The 22,483-nt window shown below is 37.9% G+C and overlaps 1 protein-coding gene across 1 annotated transcript in view; it reads left to right on the top strand.

The window, feature by feature from the left end:
- Window positions 1-22,483, top strand: part of dvl1a (dishevelled segment polarity protein 1a) — a 68,953-nt gene that overhangs the window by 15,036 nt on the left and 31,434 nt on the right. The window contains exons 2-3 of the mRNA XM_022676966.2: window positions 7,197-7,266; window positions 9,394-9,515. Of these exons, the coding sequence (XP_022532687.2) occupies window positions 7,197-7,266; window positions 9,394-9,515 (192 nt within the window). The remainder of the gene's footprint in view (window positions 1-7,196; window positions 7,267-9,393; window positions 9,516-22,483) is intronic.

Below are 22,483 nucleotides of genomic sequence, written 5' to 3'. Positions count from 1 at the left end.
CATTACACAACACATTACAAGTATCAGTATCAGCAGCTTGTTCCTCCTCTGTAGCAGTGGCCAAATATGAACTATTCCAGGCTTTCCAAAGGAGAAAGAAAATTTCTTCATAGCTGACTTAACTATGGAGCTCCGGTGTAGCAGCTTTAGCCAAAAACATGCGCTCAATGGCAGAGGGACGGGATGCCGAGGTTGCCATCACCCAGAACTCCTCATGTTCAATATTTTTACACTGAGCACATGTACCGTATTTTTCGGACTATAAGGCGCACTTAAAAACTTTTAATTTTCACAAAAATTGACAGTGCGTCTTATAATACGGTGCGCCTTTTGTATGGATTTTACCCGTCAGGTTGTAAGGAGCAGTAAACACACACTCCGTGCAGCGTTATAGAGAGTTTCAGTGCTATACAGAGTCCAGAGCCGTGCAGCTCCGAGGCTGGAGCAGCAATAGCATTAGCTAGCTTATTCACTGTTCAGAGATCAGTATTATCTAAATTATCTAAAGTAAACACACACTCCGTGCAGAGCCGTGCAGCTCCGTGGCTGGAGCAGCAATAGCATTAGCTAGATGCTAACCGCTAAGCTAGCTAGCTTTTTCACTGTTCAGAGATCAGTATTATCTAAATTTAGTACTTTTAATACTGCTGGAGCAGTATTATTAGAGTTAGATGCTAATCGCTAAGCGTTCACCGTTCAGAGCTGAGTTATCGGCCTGTAAGTCTGTGCTAGTTTGCCTGGCTAGCATTAGCTAGATGCTAAGCGCTAACTCTCTCAGAGGTGAGTTTTATCAGCCTGTAATCTGCTTGTTTACCGTGTTAAAACAAGCTACAAGGGACGAATCGCTAGCTAATATCTCACTGTCTTACCAGAACACGCAGGATTACTCAGTGTAACGCTGTCGTTTAAGTTTGGGTTAACTTTACTAGTTTAGGGGACTAGCTAGCGTGCTAGCGGATAGCTATGCTAACGCTGGTGCAGCAAGCCTTAGTGGAAATCTGGAAATCTAAGCTTACTGTAAAGAAACTGAAGCACGTTACTCACCCAAATAAACAGTTTTCAGGAGAGGAATCTGTGTAGATTAATCTCCAGCACTCGTTTGACTTTGAAAGAGCTAGATTTGTATCCAGTGGGGGAAGGGAAACATGGCGCCACCCCTGCTCACTTTGATATAGGCACCCTTTCTAGTGTCACTTAACGCGCCTTATAATGCGATGCGCCCTATGTATGGAAAAATACCAGAAAATAGGCGTTCTTTGATAGTGCGTCTTATAATACGGTGCGCCTTATAGTCCGAAAAATACGGTATGTTAAATTAAATAAAGTATTTAGCAGACCTTGTCATGCCTGGTATCAATTACTACCTCTTAACCAACTGCCTGTTTTCCCTTTGTAAAATAGCGGCTGTACTGGACCAGGATAGTACATGACTAGCATTTAATCAACAAACATGTTTACATATATGCTACTTTTGAGGTTAAAAATAAGATAGTTCTGAGGTTAAAGGAATCACATCGATATGAGATCTGAAGAGATCTGTTGGCGGTCCATCAAACTTGAATATCAAACCCACAACCTTGTAGTCAAAGGCCCAGTGCTCTAACCACTGAGCCAAAACTTCCCTAACTGCTGATCCACCACTGCCACTGAGTTCTATAGTAAACCTCAAGAGGAGACACATTTTAGCAGCAAGAGACTAATGCTAAAGTCTGCTACGTCTAATCTCACTCTTTTCTAGGAAATATTACGTAGATATTAAGCAGTTTTTTCCTTTCCTGTGGGGCTGTTTAAGAATTTAGGAAGATGGATTAATTATGGATAAAAAAGTAATTCTGGATTCTGGAATTTTTAGATCAAATATGTTATCATTTAGCCTAAGAATACTGCTGGTCCACCACTGACATTGAGATCTATAGTAAACCTTAAGAGACACGTGTGAGATTTCTGAGCTCTTTATCTCAGGAGACACAATGTAGCAGCAAGAGACTAATGTCTAAAGTCTGCTTTGTCTTTCCTTCTGATCTCACTTTTTTCTTGTAGAAACTACAGAGATATTAATGAGATTTTAAGGAGATGTTCTTTTTGATTTTTTCTTTTCTATGGGTCTGTTTAGGAATTTAGGATGGTGGATGGATTATGGATAAAAATTAAAATAAATTGTTGGATTCTGGACTTTTAGATCAGTTATATTATTGTTTAGCTTAAGAATCCTAGTGTCTGTTGTGTGTTTGAATGGTGGTCATTTTGTTCATAGTACTGATATGAGTGCGAAAGCATCATAAATCTGTGCTGTTTTTGAACTGGTCACTAAATCTGATATGATTTAATCCATTTTATTCATACATTTCAGGTGCTATGTACTGTGCAGTGCTATGTAATGTGCAGTTGGTTACAGCACTGGGTTATTGATGGCTGTGGGGGTTTGATATTTCATAAGATCACTGTGTGTGTGTGTGTGTGTGTGTGTGTGTGTGTTCTCACTAGTGTGTATGTGTGTGTTCACTGCACGGACAGAATGAAGGCAGAGACCGCAAATGAAACAAATGCTGAATGTGGTTGTCTTGTCTTTGTCGACTTCATACAGCAGCATTGACTTTACTCATTAGTATGTTAACAGAGCTGCACGGTCCCGAGAGATTTACAGTGGCAGGACCTGGTGTGAGCGTGTGTTTGTTTTGTTTTGTTGGTGAGGGAATCCCGCGTGGGTTGAGCAGCATCTGCTTTAGTTCAGCCGCACAGCTGGACAGAACCGTATCACAGGAAATCCCTGAAACAGATAAGCAGGAGCATCAGCGGGGCAGTGCTGTCATTACAGTGTCACTAATAAACCTCACTGTGGGATATAATCAGGGACAGTGTTGTAGTCGTGTGTGCTATTATGGAAAAATATTTTTTTGTTATTTCATAGTCCCCCTTCCTCCTCATCCCCTGGCATATGAGCATTAATATCATAGTGCAGCACTGTGTATATGAGCACTGCTATATAGAATATCAGCAGAGATAGCTAATAAACGGCAAGTTTAAGTTCATTTTTTAAATGAAATAAAGTATTTAGCAGTGTTCACCATCACTTTTGGCAAAATTTACTCAGTTTACAACCTCTTCACAAATGAGCTGTTTTTGAGCTGAAAGATAGAAGCTGTACAGGGCTAGGATAGTAACATTAGCTAAGCTGACTTAGTTAGCTTTAGCATTTGTTTGTTTATCTAACGACTGGCTGCCTTTCTATGTTTAACTTTCAGTCACTTGTGATTTACTGTGGTTTTCTGTGTTTTCTGGATATGCTTTAATTTAAATGTAGTATTGTCAGAATGCAGAGTTAGGGAATTGGAACAGTGTCCTCCAGTGTAAGACCTAGGCTTTATGTTACATTGTGAATGTTCTTTTCCTCTGTAAAATCTATCTAGCTTAGCGTTTACTAGTTGAATGCACCTCTCTCTCTTCTCTGTCTATCAATACTCATTCTTTTGTGTTTTTGGGTTCTCAGATTTCTTTTTAAAGTCATCTTCCACTGCTCTAGATATGTTTCCCCAAAAAAGTGGATTAATCATTTGGTGATTTGCGAGGGAACTGTTCAGGCACACAGTTATATATGTTTTAAGTTCTTGCATTTTAAATAAACACTGCTTCTGGCCCTGCTTTTTAAAAACAAGGCAAGAAATGGTTAATTATATAGAAACAGTGATTGATTATCCTGTTATTTCATGAGGCTTGTAATGTGGTAGCCTTTGCTAAGCTGGTTAGCTTAGTTAAATAGTGACTAAACTGAAAAGTGAAGTAAATAGTCCACGTTACTATTATTTAATATAATAAAATACGAAATCTGAGGCAAAGTCACAGTTATCCAATCAAATCCTGCATCAGGCTTCTAGTTTTCAGCAGTCAGAGTACGAGAGGGAACAACTGTCCTTAATCTCTCTGGGTGGGAAGATGGTGCTCTCTCCCTTCATCACTCTTACTGATGTTGGTCTGTTAGCTGATGTATCAGAGCTGGGTTGCTGCGCTTTCCTCTGTGAAGTGGAGTGGCTCCCCGGTAATGCTGCATCAGCGACAGTATAAAAAGAAAGTGCTAGTCTTCTCCCTCCTAGTGTTGGGGGCATTACTAGTGATACGGTGAGTCCTAATGAATGGATTGGGTAACTGGTCGTCCAAATCGGGAAGAAAACTGAATAAAATCTGAAGTAAATTATTGAAAAAAATGTACAAAAAAGTACACAGCAACTTAAATGCTCCATACACTCTTCCCGTTCTTGGTATTGAGAAACACACAACATCTTCCCTATTTCTCGTTCTTAATGTCACACTTCCCGTATTCCATATTTCAAAATTAAAGCCCTTTGCAAGGTGTCCTGCATATTGCATGGATTCACAGATTATTTTTACTTGTTTACCTGTGGCTTTTTTATCAGCATTATATTGTATGGAGTGAATTTAAGAATATTAGTTTGCAGTTATAATTTTTGTAGTCCATACCTAATTCTTGACTTTTTAGATTGTTTTTGTTATTGTTTAGCTCAAGAATCATGACATCTGCTCCACTAGGCTATATGTCTCAAGGCGTTTCCTCTTCTGTGCATGTTTGCTCAGACCGCACTTCCTTGAGGTCACCCTTGTGAACTTCCCTACCAGCGGCTGCACATTAGGAGCTCTCTGGAGAGGACACAAACACTTCCTACCCAGAGCTGAAGTTCCAGCCCAGCTTCCTCTACAGCACTTACTGCAGACCTCAAACCCCTGTGTTTTGCTTTTATTCACATTGTCAGCATTTACACACGACTCCATGTTATCATCTTCTCGTCCCGACTCGTGTACTTCCCGGCCGTGCGGCCCTGTGGGTCATGAGACCTGGAAGTTCTGGAGGAGCTCAGGGGAAAGAGCTGGAATTTCAACAGCCTGATGGAATTTCTTCAGCCGGGAGACTTTGCATTTACACTGCAATGAGTTGTGCGCCGTCGTGCTGGGAGGTTAATCAAATTAATTTAATTAATAAACTTACGGTTTTAATTCAGTGTCCAACATGGTTTAATAGAGATTGTAAATTTTTCCATATAAAAGCTTAGAAAGATACGAGCTGTACAGGACCAGGATAGTACAGGACTAGGATTTAATCCTAATTGTGATGTTACAACCACAAACATGTTTGGCCTTTTTTTTAGATTATGAAGAAAGGATGGATTATGGACATATTAAAATATAATGTTGGATTATAGACTTTTTGTATTCTTTAAGTTATTGTTTAGCCTGGAAAGCTCTGAAAAAAAAAAATAGTAAGAGACCACTTACAAATGATGAGTTTCTTTGATTTTACCAAATTAAAAACCTCTGGAATAAAATCAAGAGTAAGATGGATGATCACAAGCCATCAAACCAAACTGAACTGCTTAAACTTTTGCAACAGTAGTGGCATAAAGTTTTCCAAAGCAGTGTGTAAGACTGGTGGAGCAGAACATGCCGAAATGCATGAAAACTGTGATTAAAAAACAGGGTTATTCCACCCAATATGGATTTCTGAACTCTGAAAAATTAATGAATATGAACTTGTTTTCTTTGCATTATTTGAGATCTGAAAGCTCTGCGTCTTTTTTGTTATTTCAGCCATTTCGTATTTTCTACAAATAAATGCTCTGAATGCTATAAATAGCAAAGTCAGAGAAACTGATTCAGAAACTTAAGTGGTCTGACCTGTAAGGTTTGACGGGACATTAGCAGGTGTGTGGCTGGTGAACCGTGTCTCAGAGGGTTAAAGGGTAACTGTGTGGTATTTCTGTAGGGAATTTACAGCCCTCTACGAATACTGAAGGACCCATCCTAACACACTCTATCACTCTATTAATAACCACCCCCGTGCCCTGACACCCTCTGCTGCTCTTCTCTCTCTCCCTCGCTTCTTTCTTTCTATATGTAATTACCCATGAAACACCCGTGTAAACAGTGTGTCCCTTATATATATACATATTTAAAGCCGTGTAGTAATTAGAAAACCTCACTGAAAATACTGAATTGTTCCAATTTAAACCAGATGCTGCCAGTCAAGATCATTACCACACACTGTCTATTCATGTCATCTAATAACATGATAACACCTCACAGCTTATACTGGTGTGGGTGTTTTGAGACTGTCCCCTACGGTAACACTTCATAATTAATTTAAATGCAGCAATCCCATGGTTTTTGGTATGTCCGCGTATACAACCAACCACATACAGCTCTGGAAAAAATGAGATTTTTTATTTTTTTTATTTAATTTTTAAATATTATGGGTTTCTTTGATTTTAGCAAATTGAAAACCTCTGGAATATAATCAATTTGAAGGTGGATGATCACAAGCCATCAAACCAAGCTAAACTGCTCGGATTTTTGGACCAGTTGTGGCATAAAGTTATCCAAAAGCAGTGTGTAAGACTGATGGAGGAGAACATAATGCCAAGATGCATGAGAACTGTGATTAAAACTACCAAATATTGATTTCTAATCTCTTAACACTTAATGAATATGAACTTGTTTTCTTTGCATTATTTGAGGTCTGAAAACTGTTATTTCAGCCATTTCTCATTTTCTGCAAATAAATGCTCTAAATGACAATATTTTTATTTGGAATTTGGGAGAAATGTTTTCTGTAGTTTATAGAATAAAACAACAATGTTCATTTTACTCAAACATACACCTATAAATAGCAAAATCAGAGAAATCTCTTAACTTTTCGAGAGCTGTAGATTTTGACCATACTCTTACTGTTGTCTTTCATTGACTTTCTTTCCATTTTTATCCTGTATGAAAACAAACAATTACACACACACAGACACACTCTCTCTCCCTCTCTCTCTCTCTCTCTCTCTCTCTCTCTCTCACACACACACACACTCACAGTAATAGAGACATTTAGCACTCTCTCCATTTTTACTGCTGTACAGCATGTGTGGCCTCCAACAACTGTAGCTTCAGTAAATGACAGGAATGTGGAGGAAGCACTAATAACGCCAGTCTGAGAGATAGGGCCGCTCAGAATTCCCAACACGAGTTGCTAGCAGTTGTGCTCTAAGTGGAAAATTCCACTGTTTGAGTGTGACATGCTTTCAGTATGGCTCAGCCTTCACAAATAGTGGTGAACGCAGGCTGGGAGCGCGGGCTGCACGGTTCTCACGGGGTCTCTAACTGCAGTTTCTGTGTGTGTGTGTGTGTGTGTGTCCTCTGTGCAGGGTCGTCAAAGAGGAGATATCCGACGATAATGCCAAGCTGCCCTGCTTCAACGGGAGAGTGGTGTCCTGGGTAAGTGAGATGGATGGCATCCTGCCCCCCCCCCTCGCCATCTTCATGTGGCGTTCCATACAGACAGCACAGCGTAACGTTTCAGTACTACCCCCCACCCAGTGTACCAACCAATGCGCATTCTCTCTCACCCACACCCACACACACCCACACACACACACACACACACACACTTTCTCTCTCTCATGCACTTGGCTGCACTTGACCTTTGCTGTCTCTGTGTAGTGCTGCAAAGTGCAGTAAGGAAGTTGATGCACTGCAGTGGGAGCATGCAGCTGGAGGGAGCTGCAGTGACATGCTGCCTGCCTGCACCATTCAGACTTTAAAATGTGTTTTAAAATTTTATACAAAGAAATTGTAATTATAAGTCAGTCACTGTTTTTAATTATTTCAAACCAATTATGTTGCGCAATGCACTGCTAATGTATAATTAAAGTACAGTATATACTTATGTAACTGCATGCATACTTATGCATAAGTCATTACAAAATATATAATGCATCTAGTACTGCTGCAAAGATATTAATTAATTAACTAGTAGGATAAAAGTAATTTTTTTAGATGGGTTAAAATGATGGCCAGATCTATAGATTGTTCTGAAATGGTGTTATAATATAATAAAAAGCTGTCACTCGTCCCCCAAAATCTTGTATCACTATATTAGTTTTTTCCTCTTTTTGATTAGATTTTAAATGTTTCATGATAAATTGACCAATAGAATAGCTCCAGAAAATAGACATTTTTGACAATTGAGTTTAAAAGGTTTTTTTCCATTTCCTGTAAAGGTTTTTAGCAGCAACAGTACGGTATACTAAACGGCAATTTTTTTTTATAAAAAAAAGGGTACAAGAAAATATTTTTATATTTAACTATAGCTATATTATGCTTTGCAATGCCGTATCAATTTACACAAATACAGTATTGATTTCACATGTTCACATGACAGTGCACTGATATAGGAACTATAGACTGAGGCTGATTGGATTAATGTTAATATTTGCACATGCCAAACTCAGAATACATGAATTTATAGATATTTAACTGCAGAAATTATATAAAAAAATATTTAAAATACAGTGTTATGGAAGAAGGGGAAAACCTTAACTCTCAGTGGAAGTCCCTGTACAATAATTTAGATGCAAATAATTTTGGAGCATTTGTGTTGGTTCTTTAATCGTGAGATTTAAATCATTTAAAGTTATGCCAAAAATAATAAAAAATAATATATATATATATATATATATATATATATATATATATATATATATATATATATATATATATATATATATATATATTAAAAATGTAGATGCAAGGTTTTTGCATGACAGAAGTGGAGTGCAGTAAACAAAACAGAGGACAAACAACCATATTAACCATAATTAATCATAGATGAAATGTGGCCTCTGCTAGTAACCCATCCATGCAGTGAACACACACACATGCACACCAGTGAATACACATGCTCAGTGACACACAGTGAGAACAAGTGCACATACTTTTGACGCAGTGGGCCACTATTGCACTATAACCCAGCATACCCTCAATATTTTGCTTATACAGTGCAATAAATACAACAACTAATATATTATGTATTACATGCACAGTATTTATAGTCATTATCTGCTGATGCTGACAGGATTTGAATATTACAGTGTATGAATCAATAATATAATAAACTTTTAAATGGTAGTGAGAAACTCTCTGCATCTCATGACAGTAGATATCTGCTGAGAGTTTAGCGCAGAGCCGCACAGCTTTGTGTGAAGTGTTTTTTACGCGTCTGGCCGTGTCTAGTGGTCTTAGCCAGAAGTGGGTTAAGGCCTCTAGACATGGTCCAGTGTGTAAAGTAGCCTGAGGCATGGCCATTTAAGTCTCATTATTGAGCTGATGAAAGCACATAACAGTGGCTGTGTGTGTGTGTGTGTGTGTGTGTGTAGGTTGTTTTGCATAAGCTCTTATGCTTCTCACTCCTCCCAGCTCAGTAAATGCATTCTGTTCTCTACGCTCTTCCTGCATTGCTTATTTATGCATGGCACTGTGGAGAGCCTCTTCCTGAGATCTTTGTCTTACATGTGTGTGTGTGTGTGTGTGTGTGTGTGTGTGTGTGTGTGTGTTTGGCTGTAGTTGGTGCTGACTGAAAGCACACACTCAGACGGCGGATCTCAGTGCCCAGAGAGCCACCCCGAGCTGCCGCCCCCCCTGGAGAGAACAGGAGGCATTGGAGACTCCAGGCCCCCCTCCTTCCAGTAAGTGTTCTCTATAAGCACAACTGATTAAATCATCTGTTGTAATCTAATCATAATTAAAATGTCTGTTAACTGTGCTATAAATACAAAAACATCATTATAAGTACTAGGGGGTTGAATAATTACATTTTTAATATTTTTAGTTAGTTAAATTCAATGGTAAAGAAATAAATACAAATGTAATAATAGTATATAATGATCAAACTTTACAACAACATTACGATAACCTTCTTCTTTTACACCCATTGTCTGTTTATCAGCTCTGTTGAGCATATAGAAGCACTTTGTAGTCATTTATCTGTTTTTTTCTGCATACCTTATTATTATTTTCCTCCTTTCACTTGTTGTTCAATGGCCAGGACCCCACAGAAGACACCGCCACAGAGCAGATATTGATATATTTTCCACACTATAAGATTATAAGGAACACTTTCAATGAACGTTTATTTTCTGGTCTGTTTTCACACACAAGGCACACCGGATTATATGGCGCATTAATGTGACGCTAGTAAGGAACAGGGGTGTCACCATGTTTTCCTTCTAATTCAGACGCTGGGTGATGGTGCAAGTGCTGGATGTTAAACTACACAGATTTCTATTCTGAAAACTGTTTATTCGGGTTTACAGTAAACTTAGATTTCCAGATTTACAATAAGGCTAGGTGCAGCAGCATTAGCAGTTAAGCACGTTTAGGTCTTGTAAATGTTGCCCAACAGCGCTACACTGAGAAGCCCTGAGTGTTTTGGTAAGCCAGGGCGATATTAGCTAATGGCTCATTCCATGTAGATTGTTTTAACACGGTAAACGCACAGACTACACTCCGATATACTCACCTCTGAATGGCGAAAGAGCTAACGCTTATCGCGGTTAGCAGCTAATGCTAATACTGCTAAACTAAAGAAACCTGTATAAAGCAGTAGTTCAGCAGAGTGACTTTACTGCTTCTTAATACCGAACTGATAGAATTCATATCTAAGTATTTGGGTGGTGTGGTGTGTTAGTGTCTTTTCTGGAATTAGTGGATTAGACACTAGATCTATCTATCTATCTATCTATCTATCTATCTATCTATCTATCTATCTATCTATCTATCTATCTATCTATCTATCTATCTATCTATCTATCTATCTATCTATCTATCTATCTATCTATCTATCTATCTATCTATCTATCTATCTATCTATCTATCTATCTATCTATCTATCTATCTATCTATCTATCCTATTGGTGCTATACCTAATGCCAGCCAGAGGTGTATAAACCTGCTCCATTTCAATTCTTTTGGAAGGGAATGAGTTAGGAAATGTATGGATGAGGTTGGGTAGTGTTAGTGATCTCACTAAAACTTTAGTCTCTTCATGCAATCAAATCCTCACAGAAATAATGTTCTGCTCTATGATAGAAAGTCTTGTATGGACAGTAGAGACTAAAAAATCTCTTTTAAAATACCATTGCTTTGAGAAGAAACAATGAGCAGGTGTCCCAATACTTTTGTCCATCTAGTATCTATTTAACTCATTAAACAGTTCCCTATGGTAAATCAGTTGTCATCACTCCTTCACACATTCTGTACATAGCATCATAATTATGTCTCCACATCTGGGTGGAATGCTCTGTGTCAGAGGAAATGAAGACATCACACACTAACAGCTTCTTCCTCCCAGCTGTGCTCTGTGTATGCATTCTGTGGACCATGACTTCACTGTATGAATGTATATATAAATACACTTTTAAACAGCTGTACAAATATTCCATAATTCTGTAATACAGTTTTTCTCCATTGGTTTGGCTCATTTCTTGAAACTGAGATGACATTCTCAAAATAACATGGACAAATTCCCAAACTAACTTGCAGTTTCTCATAACAGAATGGCATTTCTCATTGCTTTCATCACATTTCAAATACTTTGTACATGTCTCAAGCACTTAGTACATCTTTGCAAATGGTTTTGTACAAGTAGCCTACACTTAACACAATCTTCCTACATTTAGTACATTTTCCAAAAGAATGCATCTTGTTGATCTATCTTAATTGGTTAGTTCTCAGTGTAATGGTTGTTCTCTTCAAAACATGTCAGCACAATTTCATCATATAAGTCATCATCTGCAGAATAGTCTGCTCAATTCTCAAAATGAATTAAGAAATTGTAATACAATACAGAACACATATTTTGGAACATTTCATAAATTCATTACAATCAGGTGAGTAGGTAACAGGTGAAAGCAGGTTTTGACGAAAATGAGTGTCCCACATTACTGGTGACCAATCCATCAGTTTGTTGTCTTTTATTTTGAATGCTGGCATTGCTCTATATACAGTGGATATAAAAAGTCTACACACCCCTGTTCAAATGCCAGGTTGTTGTGTTGTAAAAAAATTAAAGCAAGACAAATAATTTCATAACTTTTTTCACATTTAATGTGACCTATAACCTGTACAATGCAATTGAAAAACAAACATAAATCTTTACAGCGAAAAAATATAAAACAAAAATCACCTGGTTAAATACATATAACTAATACTTTGTTGCAACATCTTTTGCATCTATTACAGCACTCAGTCTTTTTGGGTAGGAACCGTGACACAGTGACACGTGATCAGCGTGACACATCTTGATGTGGCAAAATTTGCCCACTCTTCTTTGCATAACTGCTCAAAATCTGACAAAATGTGAGGGCATCTCCTGTGCCCAGCCCTCTTCAGATTACCCCACAGATGTTCAATGGGATTCAGGTCTGGATTCAGGCTGGGCCATTCCAAAGCCTTAATCTTATACCGCTGAAGCCATTCTTTTGTTGATTTAGATGTGTCCTTTGTGTCATTGTTGTGCTGAAAGATGAAGTTCCTTTTCATCTTCAGTTTTCTACCAGAGGCCGAAGGTTTTTGCCAATACTGACTGGTATTTGGAACTGTTCAAAATTCCGTCCACCCTGAATAAAGCCCCAGTTCCAGCTGAAGAAAAACAGCCCCAAAGTATGATGCTGCCACCACCATGCTTCACTGTAGGTATGCCTATCTTTTGGTGACGAGCAGTGTTGCTTTTGCGCCTAATATACCTTTTGGAATTATGTCCAAAACGTTTAACCTTGGTTTCATTAAACCATAACACATTTTCCCACATGCGTTTGGTAGATATCAGATGAATTTTTGGAAAATTAAGTAGAGCTTAGATGTTTTCTGGATGTTTGTTTTGCACAGACATATGAAGAAGTCGGCAGATTGTTGTCACATGTACTACACAGCCAGTACTTGCCAGAAATTCTTGCAGCTCCTTCAGTGCTGCTGTCGGCCTCTTGGCAGCCTCCTAGACCAATTTTCCTCTTGTCTTATCATCAATTTTTGTCAAATGTCTTGTTCTTGGTAATGTCTTTTTGTGCCATGTTTTCTCCACTTGATGATGACAGTCTTCAAAGTGTTCCATGGTATATTTAATGACTTTTGTAGCCTTCACTTGACTGATATCTATGAATAATGAGATACCTCTGATGCTCTGGCATCTCTTTGTGGACCATGGCTTGTGCTGAAAGATGTGGCTACAAAAATATCAGGACAAGCCTACTAGAACAGTTAAACTTTATTTGGAGTTGATCAGAGGCACTTTAATTGTTGACAGGTGTGTGCTGACTCCAATTTAAAGTGAGTTTGAAGGTTATTGGTTAAATTTGAACACAGCAACACCCCTAGTTATAAAAGGGTGTGCACACTTATGCAACCTCAATATCTCAGTTGTTTATTTTTACTTCACCTCCCTGAAAGATTTCTGTTTGTTTTTCAATTTCATTGTACAGGTTATAGGTCACATTATAGGTAGAAATTATTTGTCTTATTGTAATTTTTTTTACATCACAAAAACCTACCATTTGAACAGGGGTGTGTAGACTTTTTCTATCCACTGTATACATCTTGGCCTGGTGCTAGTTCTTTGATGCTAGTCCTGTGATTATATAACGATAATATAGTCCTGTGATGATATAATGATTATATAGTCCTGTGGCGATCAGTGTAGAGGATGGCTCAGGCATTCTTCCCACAGTGCATTGCTAAAGAACATATCAGATGCAATGTTGATGAGAATTTATGGCCAAACAGACTGCAGCGGATGGATGGCCAGGAAGGTGATGGAGAGAGGGGAGTGACACAGAGTAGTCAGAATGTTACTGTATTGCATTTGTGATGCTTGACTATTTTTTTACCTACTGTAATGTATTTTGTTTTGTTTTTGCAGGTTTTTGTAATTTGTATACATAGTATATTTGATACATTTTCCTTAGTATTTTCTTTTCTTTCTACCTACAGTAATGTGTAAAGATGTACTTGTAAATAAAAATAGTTACAATTTCCTCAGCAGAAAGAGTGCAGTGTGTGTGGTGTGAACATTGTATTCCTTTAGTTAGACCTCTGCCATAAAGACAAAACATCTAAGCATTTTGACTTGCAGTACTTACACAATGCCAAAGGGACAATGCATTTTGGGGGCACTGATGATTTGTGTGAGAAAGGAAATCAGTTTTGACACATGGGTAAACTGTTTTTGGAGCGATATGAGCAGTGATGAGGATCCATGTAGTTTTGCTGCACCGTCCAGTTTATTTTGACAGATGGACAAAATTAATGAAAATGTGCCAAAGCAATTGAGAAGGATCTATGCCATTTTTATGGTACTGACTATTTATATGGGAGAAAGACTTCATTTTGAAGCAAGAATGAACGTTTTGGGAGACATATGACATTTTGCTGGTTATCTGAAGTGTTGTGAAGAACTGTAAGTCTGTTTGGCCAATTTACCTTTTAGTTATAGGAATGTCATCTCAGTTTCAAGAAATGAGCCAAACCAATTGAGAAAAACTGTAATTAGAAAAATAAGAGTGGACAGTGTTTCCACATGTGCTTGGAAATCTGGAGAACCTGGAGATTTATGGACTGTTTTTCAAGTTTCCTCCTGGAAAATGCTAAAATGTTCTGGATATATTAGTGAAGTCTTGGAAAATGAGCTTTTGAGCCTCTGAGATTGCATATTTTAGCTACTGTGGTCTTATTTATTTATTGGAGTTTGTAATACAGAGATAAATTACACAGAATCATTTCAGGGATACGTGGATAAATTACTACTCATATCTGGAAGCAAAAAAGCACTTTCAGTGTTACTTAAAACAAGTCATAAGTCTGAATAAATAATACCAAACAATAACTTATTAATTTTAGGTCATATTGCCATGTAGATAGAGTGCTTTTTATAGTTATGTGTATAGTTATTTTTATAGTTATATACTCTGTGAGTAATCCAGCTCAGAAAAACAGTTAGATAGCATCATGGCCCAGTCAAGACCTGCAGCATTACACATTTGTTTGGTGTTAGCAAGTGCAGCCAAATCTTTCCTCCATCTTTGTTGGAGGCCAGCTGTTGTGTTTACACCCTTACTTCAAATTAAAAGCCCTCTGCATGGTTTTGATATTGCCTGGGCCATCACAGCAAAATACTGTTTATTCAATGGGAAAAATAAATGAAACCTTTGAACAATTTGTGCTTTCTATTCAAGATTCAGACTTTGGCCAAATGTTTTAATATTGTGCGATTTTTGTTTCTGAAAAATATGTAATTTTATATGATCAATTAGAAATATGTAATTGCACACATAAGCTGCTGAAGATATTTTGAAGTTATATTTAAATCTTATGTATGTAATTTTTGAGATGTATTCTCTCTGGTGAGAATGGGTCATTGCACAGAGCATGTTGAAGAATCATTTTCTTTTTCCAGAGCGAATGATTTCGATTCCAGGTTATGTTCAGTCAGAGAGAGAGAGAGCGCTCAGTCAGAAACTTCACTCCTTTGTTTGTTTTTACTATGGGTGAATGAGCTACTGAGCTCTCAGTTCTGTTTCCTCTTCTGAAGTCTCCAATGCTCCACCAACCGCTCGCGTTCAGTAAAACCAAAACGAATCCTCTTTTAGAGGCTGTACATGTGACGTAAGTACATAAAAACGTGTGACGTGGCCAGAAGAACTCCTGCAAAAAGCGACCCAACACCCCAGTTTTTAGAATAAATATATTAGACTTAGCAGGGATGGTTATTCCAGCACACTGATATCATTAAACACAATATTTTGTCTTTTCTACACTCAGAAATGCTTTTGCTTTCAGTTTAGAAACAAAATAATACGGACTGATACTTTAATCGACGAATTTCCAGATTTATAAATTGCTGTTTACAAATAGATATTTGGATATACAGGGGTTGGACAATGAAACTGAAACCCTTGTCATTTTAGTGTGGGAGGTTTCATGGCTAAATTGGACCAGCCTGGTGGCCAATCTTCATTAATTGCACATTGCACCAGTAAGAGCAGAGTGTGAAGGTTCAGTTAGCAGGGTAAGAGCATAGTTTTGTATCAAGTATCAAAAACCACAGTATCCTGTCGGTATAATGTCAGCATACCACCAGGAAGGATGAACCACATCCAAAAGGATTAACTGTGGATGCAAGAGGAAGCTGTCTGAAAGGGATGTTGGGGTGCTAACCCGGATTGTATTCAAAAAACATAAAACCACGGCTGCTCAAATCACGGCAGAATTCAATGTACACCTCAACGCTTCTGTTTCCACCAGAACTGTCCGTCGGGACAATAAATTATTGTGGTCTAAAACCAGGTGTTTCAGTTTCATTGTCCAACCCCTGTATGTGAATCCTAAAGTATGTGACAGAAACTGCAGGATGCATAGTGAGTTTATAAGGGGTGGAGATGTGGCAATTCGAGTGAGATAGATGTTGAGAATTTATGCTGATCTGTGGATTTTATTTTGTTTTAGAACATGATGTTATTCATATAGCAATGTTAAGTAAAGCACATTTAGACACATATTATTATTAATAGATTAGTTTAAATCTAAAGTTTGATATCTGTACCTTTTAAATCTATTTTATTCTTATTCATAATGTAGTTATCATTTTGTACCCTTTTCCCTCTTAGTTTCCTCCCATCGTGTTCTTGTCTGATCTGTTCAGTGTGTTACATGTTATACAGTACATGTGTGCTCTCACCATGACTCATTCCTTACCATCATTAAGGGCTGTGATGGCAGAACGGCTCAAGTTGCATTAAGTTGATGTGAGGGTGAAGTAATAACGCTGGCCGAATGTAGCGTCAGAATCCAAACACGTGCTTCCCAGTGGCAAAATAACTCTACATATATTACACAAATACAATATACACTTCTAATAATGCAGCACACAGCCAGCTGAGCTCAGAAGCTACACTTTGCTTACCTGTTAGCATACACAATAGCATACACAAAATAACTTCCTTTTCTTAGTATTTTAAACATGCAGGGAATGTGTGTTGGTGTGTGCACACCTACAACATGTAACAAAACAAAAAACAGAACAGACAGGAATCAGATCTGTAGGTTAGAAAGGAGTTTTAAGCGTAGCTTTAACACGGTAACAACCAAGTCTTATCGAATATGTGATGGTTTGTTAGCAAGCTGAAGTGATTAAAGGCTTCGATTTTAGTCTTTTCTCCACTCGCTTCCCTGGTTTTGTCTTTTTCGTGTTGTTCCAGTTATAAAATTATCCATTATTTTCCTCGCTGGTGTTTATTTAACCCTACTCTGCTTCAGTTAAAGTGAACATATATGCAAAACATATTTTTTACATGATTTTGTATTTGCACTTGGGTCTCGACTGCCCCTATGAACACTCCAAGCTCAAAAAAACAAAAAACATCAATCCGTTTTCTGTGAATCAGCCGAAAAAGTTTAAGAAAAGGAATTATTTGCTTCTTTGAGCTGTTTGGATGGCTCTCTTATTCTGATGTGTCACAATTGGAAAATCTGTAAACCCCCACCAGAGCTCCACCCACTAGATCAGTTGTAGATTCACCATTTGGATCTGCTGGGTTTTACCGTGCATCGTCTGACTGAGGGATCTATAACTACTGTACTGTGGGGAAAGCAGATGAGCGAGATGTACGTACTTTCAAATAATGAGTTTTCTTTTATCACAGTTAAGCATTTTTGTGTGGTAACGTGTGGTAAAGGCACAGTGGCTAGCAATAGGTTGACAGAGTGACAGAGCCCTTAAATGGCTCTTTCAGAAAGGGACTGAAACTAGCGAGAACAGAGCTGGTGAGATCTCTTTATGTGAGAAAAGAACTTCATGAACATGTTATAGACCAATTTTAATTTGTGTAAAACAGGTATAGTATGTCAGGGCATTCATTCTATTTTTATAGCAGTGGACATTGGAGACAGAAATAGCAGTTAATAACAGAAGTTAGCATTCGTTTTTAGCCTAGTTTGGATGCTTGACTTTTTATTTTTTTCTCTGTCACTTGCTGAGATTGAGCTCCCTTTTCTTTGGACAGTGGCACAGGAAAGGCAGTGGTCATGAGCCCTTTTTAAAGTAGCCCATATTCCTATAACTAAAGGATTCTGGCTGTGATGTGATGTGCTGCTCTCCAGTATCAACAACACTATCATCCTATAAAAGCTGAAAAGAAAAAAAACATCCTGGTCAGCTTAAACTTTCAGACTTTAGCTGGTTTATACAAGTATGATCAAGCTGAACAAGCTAAACAACCAATGTGACTTCATACAATCAGCTTTTCATACAGACTGACTGGCATCAGTGCTTTATTACTGTGGTAAGCTATTTATAACCACTTCATGCTTATGTTATAAAAGTCCTGTGAAGGTTGCATTTTTTTTTTTAATAAAGCTCGGCCAAGCCCATGTTGTTAGGATATCTCCATATAGCCAGAGGCACATCCACACACTGACTATCAGCTGCTTTTTGATGCGTTAGCTCTGTCCTCTCTGAACCTCTGACCGCAGTAGCCCCTGCAGTAGCAGATGTCTGCTGGCCAGCTGGAGGCGAGATCTAGTTATGGTCCGGCTGGGAGCCATGTGTGTGAATCAGAGCTCAAACGCTGCTCTTATCTCAGGGGCTTCTGAGCGACAGAGCCATGCTACCGCCACATGAGTCTGTGTGTGTGTCTGTGTGTGTTAGACTCTGTATGTGTGTGTTTGCGCCAGTTCTTGCATGCTCATCTGCCCAAATGCACTCACAATATCATCTATGTATGTAACTGTCTGCGGAATCCAGGAGTCCTCAGGCCAGGTCCAGAAATAGTGGCGGTAATGTAAACATTGTGAGGGTGATAAGAGCAGTGAAGTCTTCCCATTGTGTTCGGATGCAGGCAGCACTCGGGCCATATTCCATTAGCTCTGAAGAAAGCAGCAGTGAATCGGAGCTGATGTTACATCACTGCTTCAAAGCGACGAAGCCTGTTTGTTTCAGGGTAAAGCTTTGATTTTAGCACCACACACAGACATTAAGCATTCTCTTTCAGCTTGAATAAATGCAAAGTTAATTCAGATAACAATGCTGTAGGGCTGTTGATGTCGTTCAGCTTTGTGTGCATCCGTATATGCGTCTGTGTGTGTGTGGATGTCGCTCTGGCATCCGTGCTAGCTTTATGCAATCTGTTAAAAAAAAGGGCCTACAGCTCTGGAAGAAAATACGAGACCTGTTAAAAATTAAGAGTTTCTTTGATTTTACCAAGTTGAAAACCTTTAGAATATAATCAAGAGGAAGATGGATGATCACAAACCATCAAATCAAGCTGAACTGCTTGAATTTGTGCACCAGAAGTGAGTGTCATAAAGTTATCCAAAAGCAGTGTGTAAGACTGGTGGAGGAGAACATGCCAAGATGCATGAAAACTGTGATTAAAAAACAGGGCTATTCCATTAAATATTGATTAAAACTTAAAATTTTATGAAAATGAACTTGTTTTCTTTGCATTATTTGAGGTCTGAAAGATCTGCATCTTTTTTGTTATTTCAGCCATTGCTGTAAATGCTCTAAATGACAATATTTTTATTTGGAATTTGGGAGAAATGTTGTCCGTAGTTTATAGAATAAAACAGCGATGTTCATTTTACTTAAAAGTATACCCTTAAATAGCAAAATCAGAGAAACCCATTCAGAAACTGAAGTGTGTGGAGGCTGGAAGTAATGCACTGCTCTCTAGTATTAACAACACCATTTTATTTGTGTCCTTAGTGAATCCACTAATGCTTTTTTTAAACCATTTTGCCAGCTTTGACCAGGGCTTTCTTTAGTAAGCTGGGTTTATTTAAATTTTGGGAGCGTGAAAATAATAAGTGAAGATTATTTTACATAGTTTTAAGTCTGTTTTACAGCTCTGTTTTTGCTTATGCTGGATTGATTTAATCTGTGTTAAGAAAAATGCAGTTTTCCATTCTTCAATACTAAATCCACAATAGTAAAACAGCCTGTTCAGTGTTGTTTTGTTATTGTGGTGAAGAAAAAGGCTGGGAAATAGTGGAGTGAAAAATGAATAATGACCTGTTTTGCTAAATGTCATGAGTGGACCGCAGGGAAACTAATTAAATACTGTAACAAAAAATAGGATACAGGCCCTTTAAATCCCACTGTCTCAATGTCTCATCTCTTTATGCTGAGTTTAACTTTCCGGCTCGTTTTGCCCTCTGTGGGGCAGTTAGCGCTTTTCTTAGAACTTTCTCAGACCCTGTTTTTAAACGCAGCATTCACTGCCATCTAGTGGCACGGTTCACTATGGCCGCCCTCAGATCGCCTCCACCTCCCTTTTCCCCATCTTTTTTTATTTTTTTGTTCTTTCGTCTTCGCTCCAAAAAGCTATTGGCCAATTTTCCTGGAGATTAATTCCAAGGATTCCCAGTTGTGCGTTTCCCCCCACAGTAAATCTCCCTTATTTCCATTACAAAACCACACAGTAAGCATCAGTAAATAACCAAATGTTATCTCTGGCTCGCTCCTCTTTGTGGTGTGTATTATTCATTGGTGCTGGTGAATAAATTTGGAGGGATGAGGAGAATAGGTGTTTGGCTGTCCCTGAGTGGCTAAGCCGGATTAGCGGACATTAAAAGCACCCATCTCCATTACCCTGAGGACTCAGCAGGGTGCTACAGCTGCCTTAATCTTCCAATCGAGCCGCCTGTCCCCCTTCCATCCATCCCTGCCTGCCTGCATCCCTCCCTCCCTCCCTGCCTGCCTGCTGTGCCCCCCCTCTACCTTCATGGTGCTCAGAAGCTTTGGAGACACAAAGGCATGAACACAGTGCATGCACAGTATGAGCAATGAGCATTAAAGAAAGCGCGCAGGGTGGATTATGTTGCAGGCTAATATAGAGCAGGCTTTGTGCTGCTCATTCTGCTCAGTTTGTCGAAAATCAATATGATTTCGTTCCAGTTTCCTCCCAGTTTTTGGGCTGAGGATTAGAGAGTAAATAGGTTAATGTAATACATAATAGCAGTAATGTAATCTGAAAATATTGAATATTGAAATATTGGATCATAGCTTACATTTATATTTAGAGATACATTTATTATATCCAGTGAATCCAGTCAAGGTGTTTAAGCACAATAGGGTGAAATGACAACTTCTATCCACCAGAGAGAGACATAAGCCCGGCTCAGTGTGATGGAGCGACTATGAGTCATGGTGAGAAGATTGAGAATGTGTTCAGAGAGACAGATTATTTTTCACTCATATCACTCACTTTCCCCTAGTGATCTGTGGACAACCAGGTGTGTGGCAACCAACACCTGTAGATGTATTTTTCTGTTTGACTTTTGTTCATGTGACCAACATTTAATTACAGCACAATGTCTAATTCCCAAAGTCAAAGGCAAGTGCTTTAAATTTTAGTAGATGTTTAGTAATGTGAGATGACCAAAATCCAACGTCTTACAAACATGACATGCCAACATCATTTGGATGTCAGATAAGAATATGTAGTTGTGAGGTATGTGCACCAAAATTCTGCTATACATTAAACATAATGTTAAAATCCGTGCAATCTTTCCAATGTCATGTGCCAACATCTTATTAATTTAACATAATAACATTTAATGGTAAGATATGGTGACCCATTTGTCTGCTAAACTTCATAATGTTAACATATATTTTCTTTATTTTAAAACTTTTTGTTGCACATTACACTATTTTAAAGCTGCTGTTTATCAGAATAGACCATGAACCAGCTAATAAACAAGTTTATAAACCTGTTATGAAACAGTAGCTTGGACCCATCCACTGCAAAAACACTGAAAAAAAAACAGTAATAGAGGGAGACATTGAGGGGAAGGAACAGCTTTACGTATCTTTACTAATTTAATGTGATTTAGAACACTTTTGAAAAACATTTTATTGTTTAGGGATGGTTTGTGAAATAAAAAGCTAAATTTAAAATATTACATTTTTTTCACACAGGCTTCTAATGCAATGGAAATACAATAAAACCCTACTAAATATTTAAGTCAATTGGATTCATTTGATTTATAGATTTTATAGTAGAATATTAGAGTCTTCTGTATTAAAGTTTTCTGTGCATTACAGACAGAAAACAGCATTCTTAAATTCAGGTCTTAAAGGGTTAAGAAACCAAAATCAAATGTCTCCCAAACAGCACATGCAAGCATCATATTGACATAAAGTACAATAATTTATTTTTAGGTATAGTGACCAAAGATCAGCATCTGAAACTTCATAATGTCAAATCCTAATATTATACGTTTATATGCTGTTTGTTTTATTTCATGGTGTTCCAAATGATAAATGCCATTATTATGAAAAATCATATTGAGGTAAAATAAGGATGTTTAGTTGTGGTAACACAGGATGTTTAGTTATAACATGTCCCCAGTTAGACGGTTAAATATGCTGTAGTTTATGGTTTTAATTACTGAACATTCATTAGTGTCATTTTGATGGAAATTATGATGACCAGAACTCAATGTTTATCATTTTATAGCTTTATAATGCTAACATCAATGCTAAATTATATTTTTTATATTGTTATTTTTAAGACATAGTTTTAAGTAAAAATTGTCTAATGTTTTTTGATTGACTTTGATGTCCAACCAAAATTTAACATCTGTGCAACACTGGGTGATGTCA

Source organism: Astyanax mexicanus, chromosome 13 (assembly GCF_023375975.1).
Source record: "Astyanax mexicanus isolate ESR-SI-001 chromosome 13, AstMex3_surface, whole genome shotgun sequence".
Classification (NCBI taxonomy): Eukaryota; Metazoa; Chordata; class Actinopteri; order Characiformes; family Acestrorhamphidae; genus Astyanax; species Astyanax mexicanus.
Note: the sequence above shows the minus strand (reverse complement) of the source record. Positions and strands in the feature narration are given on the sequence as shown.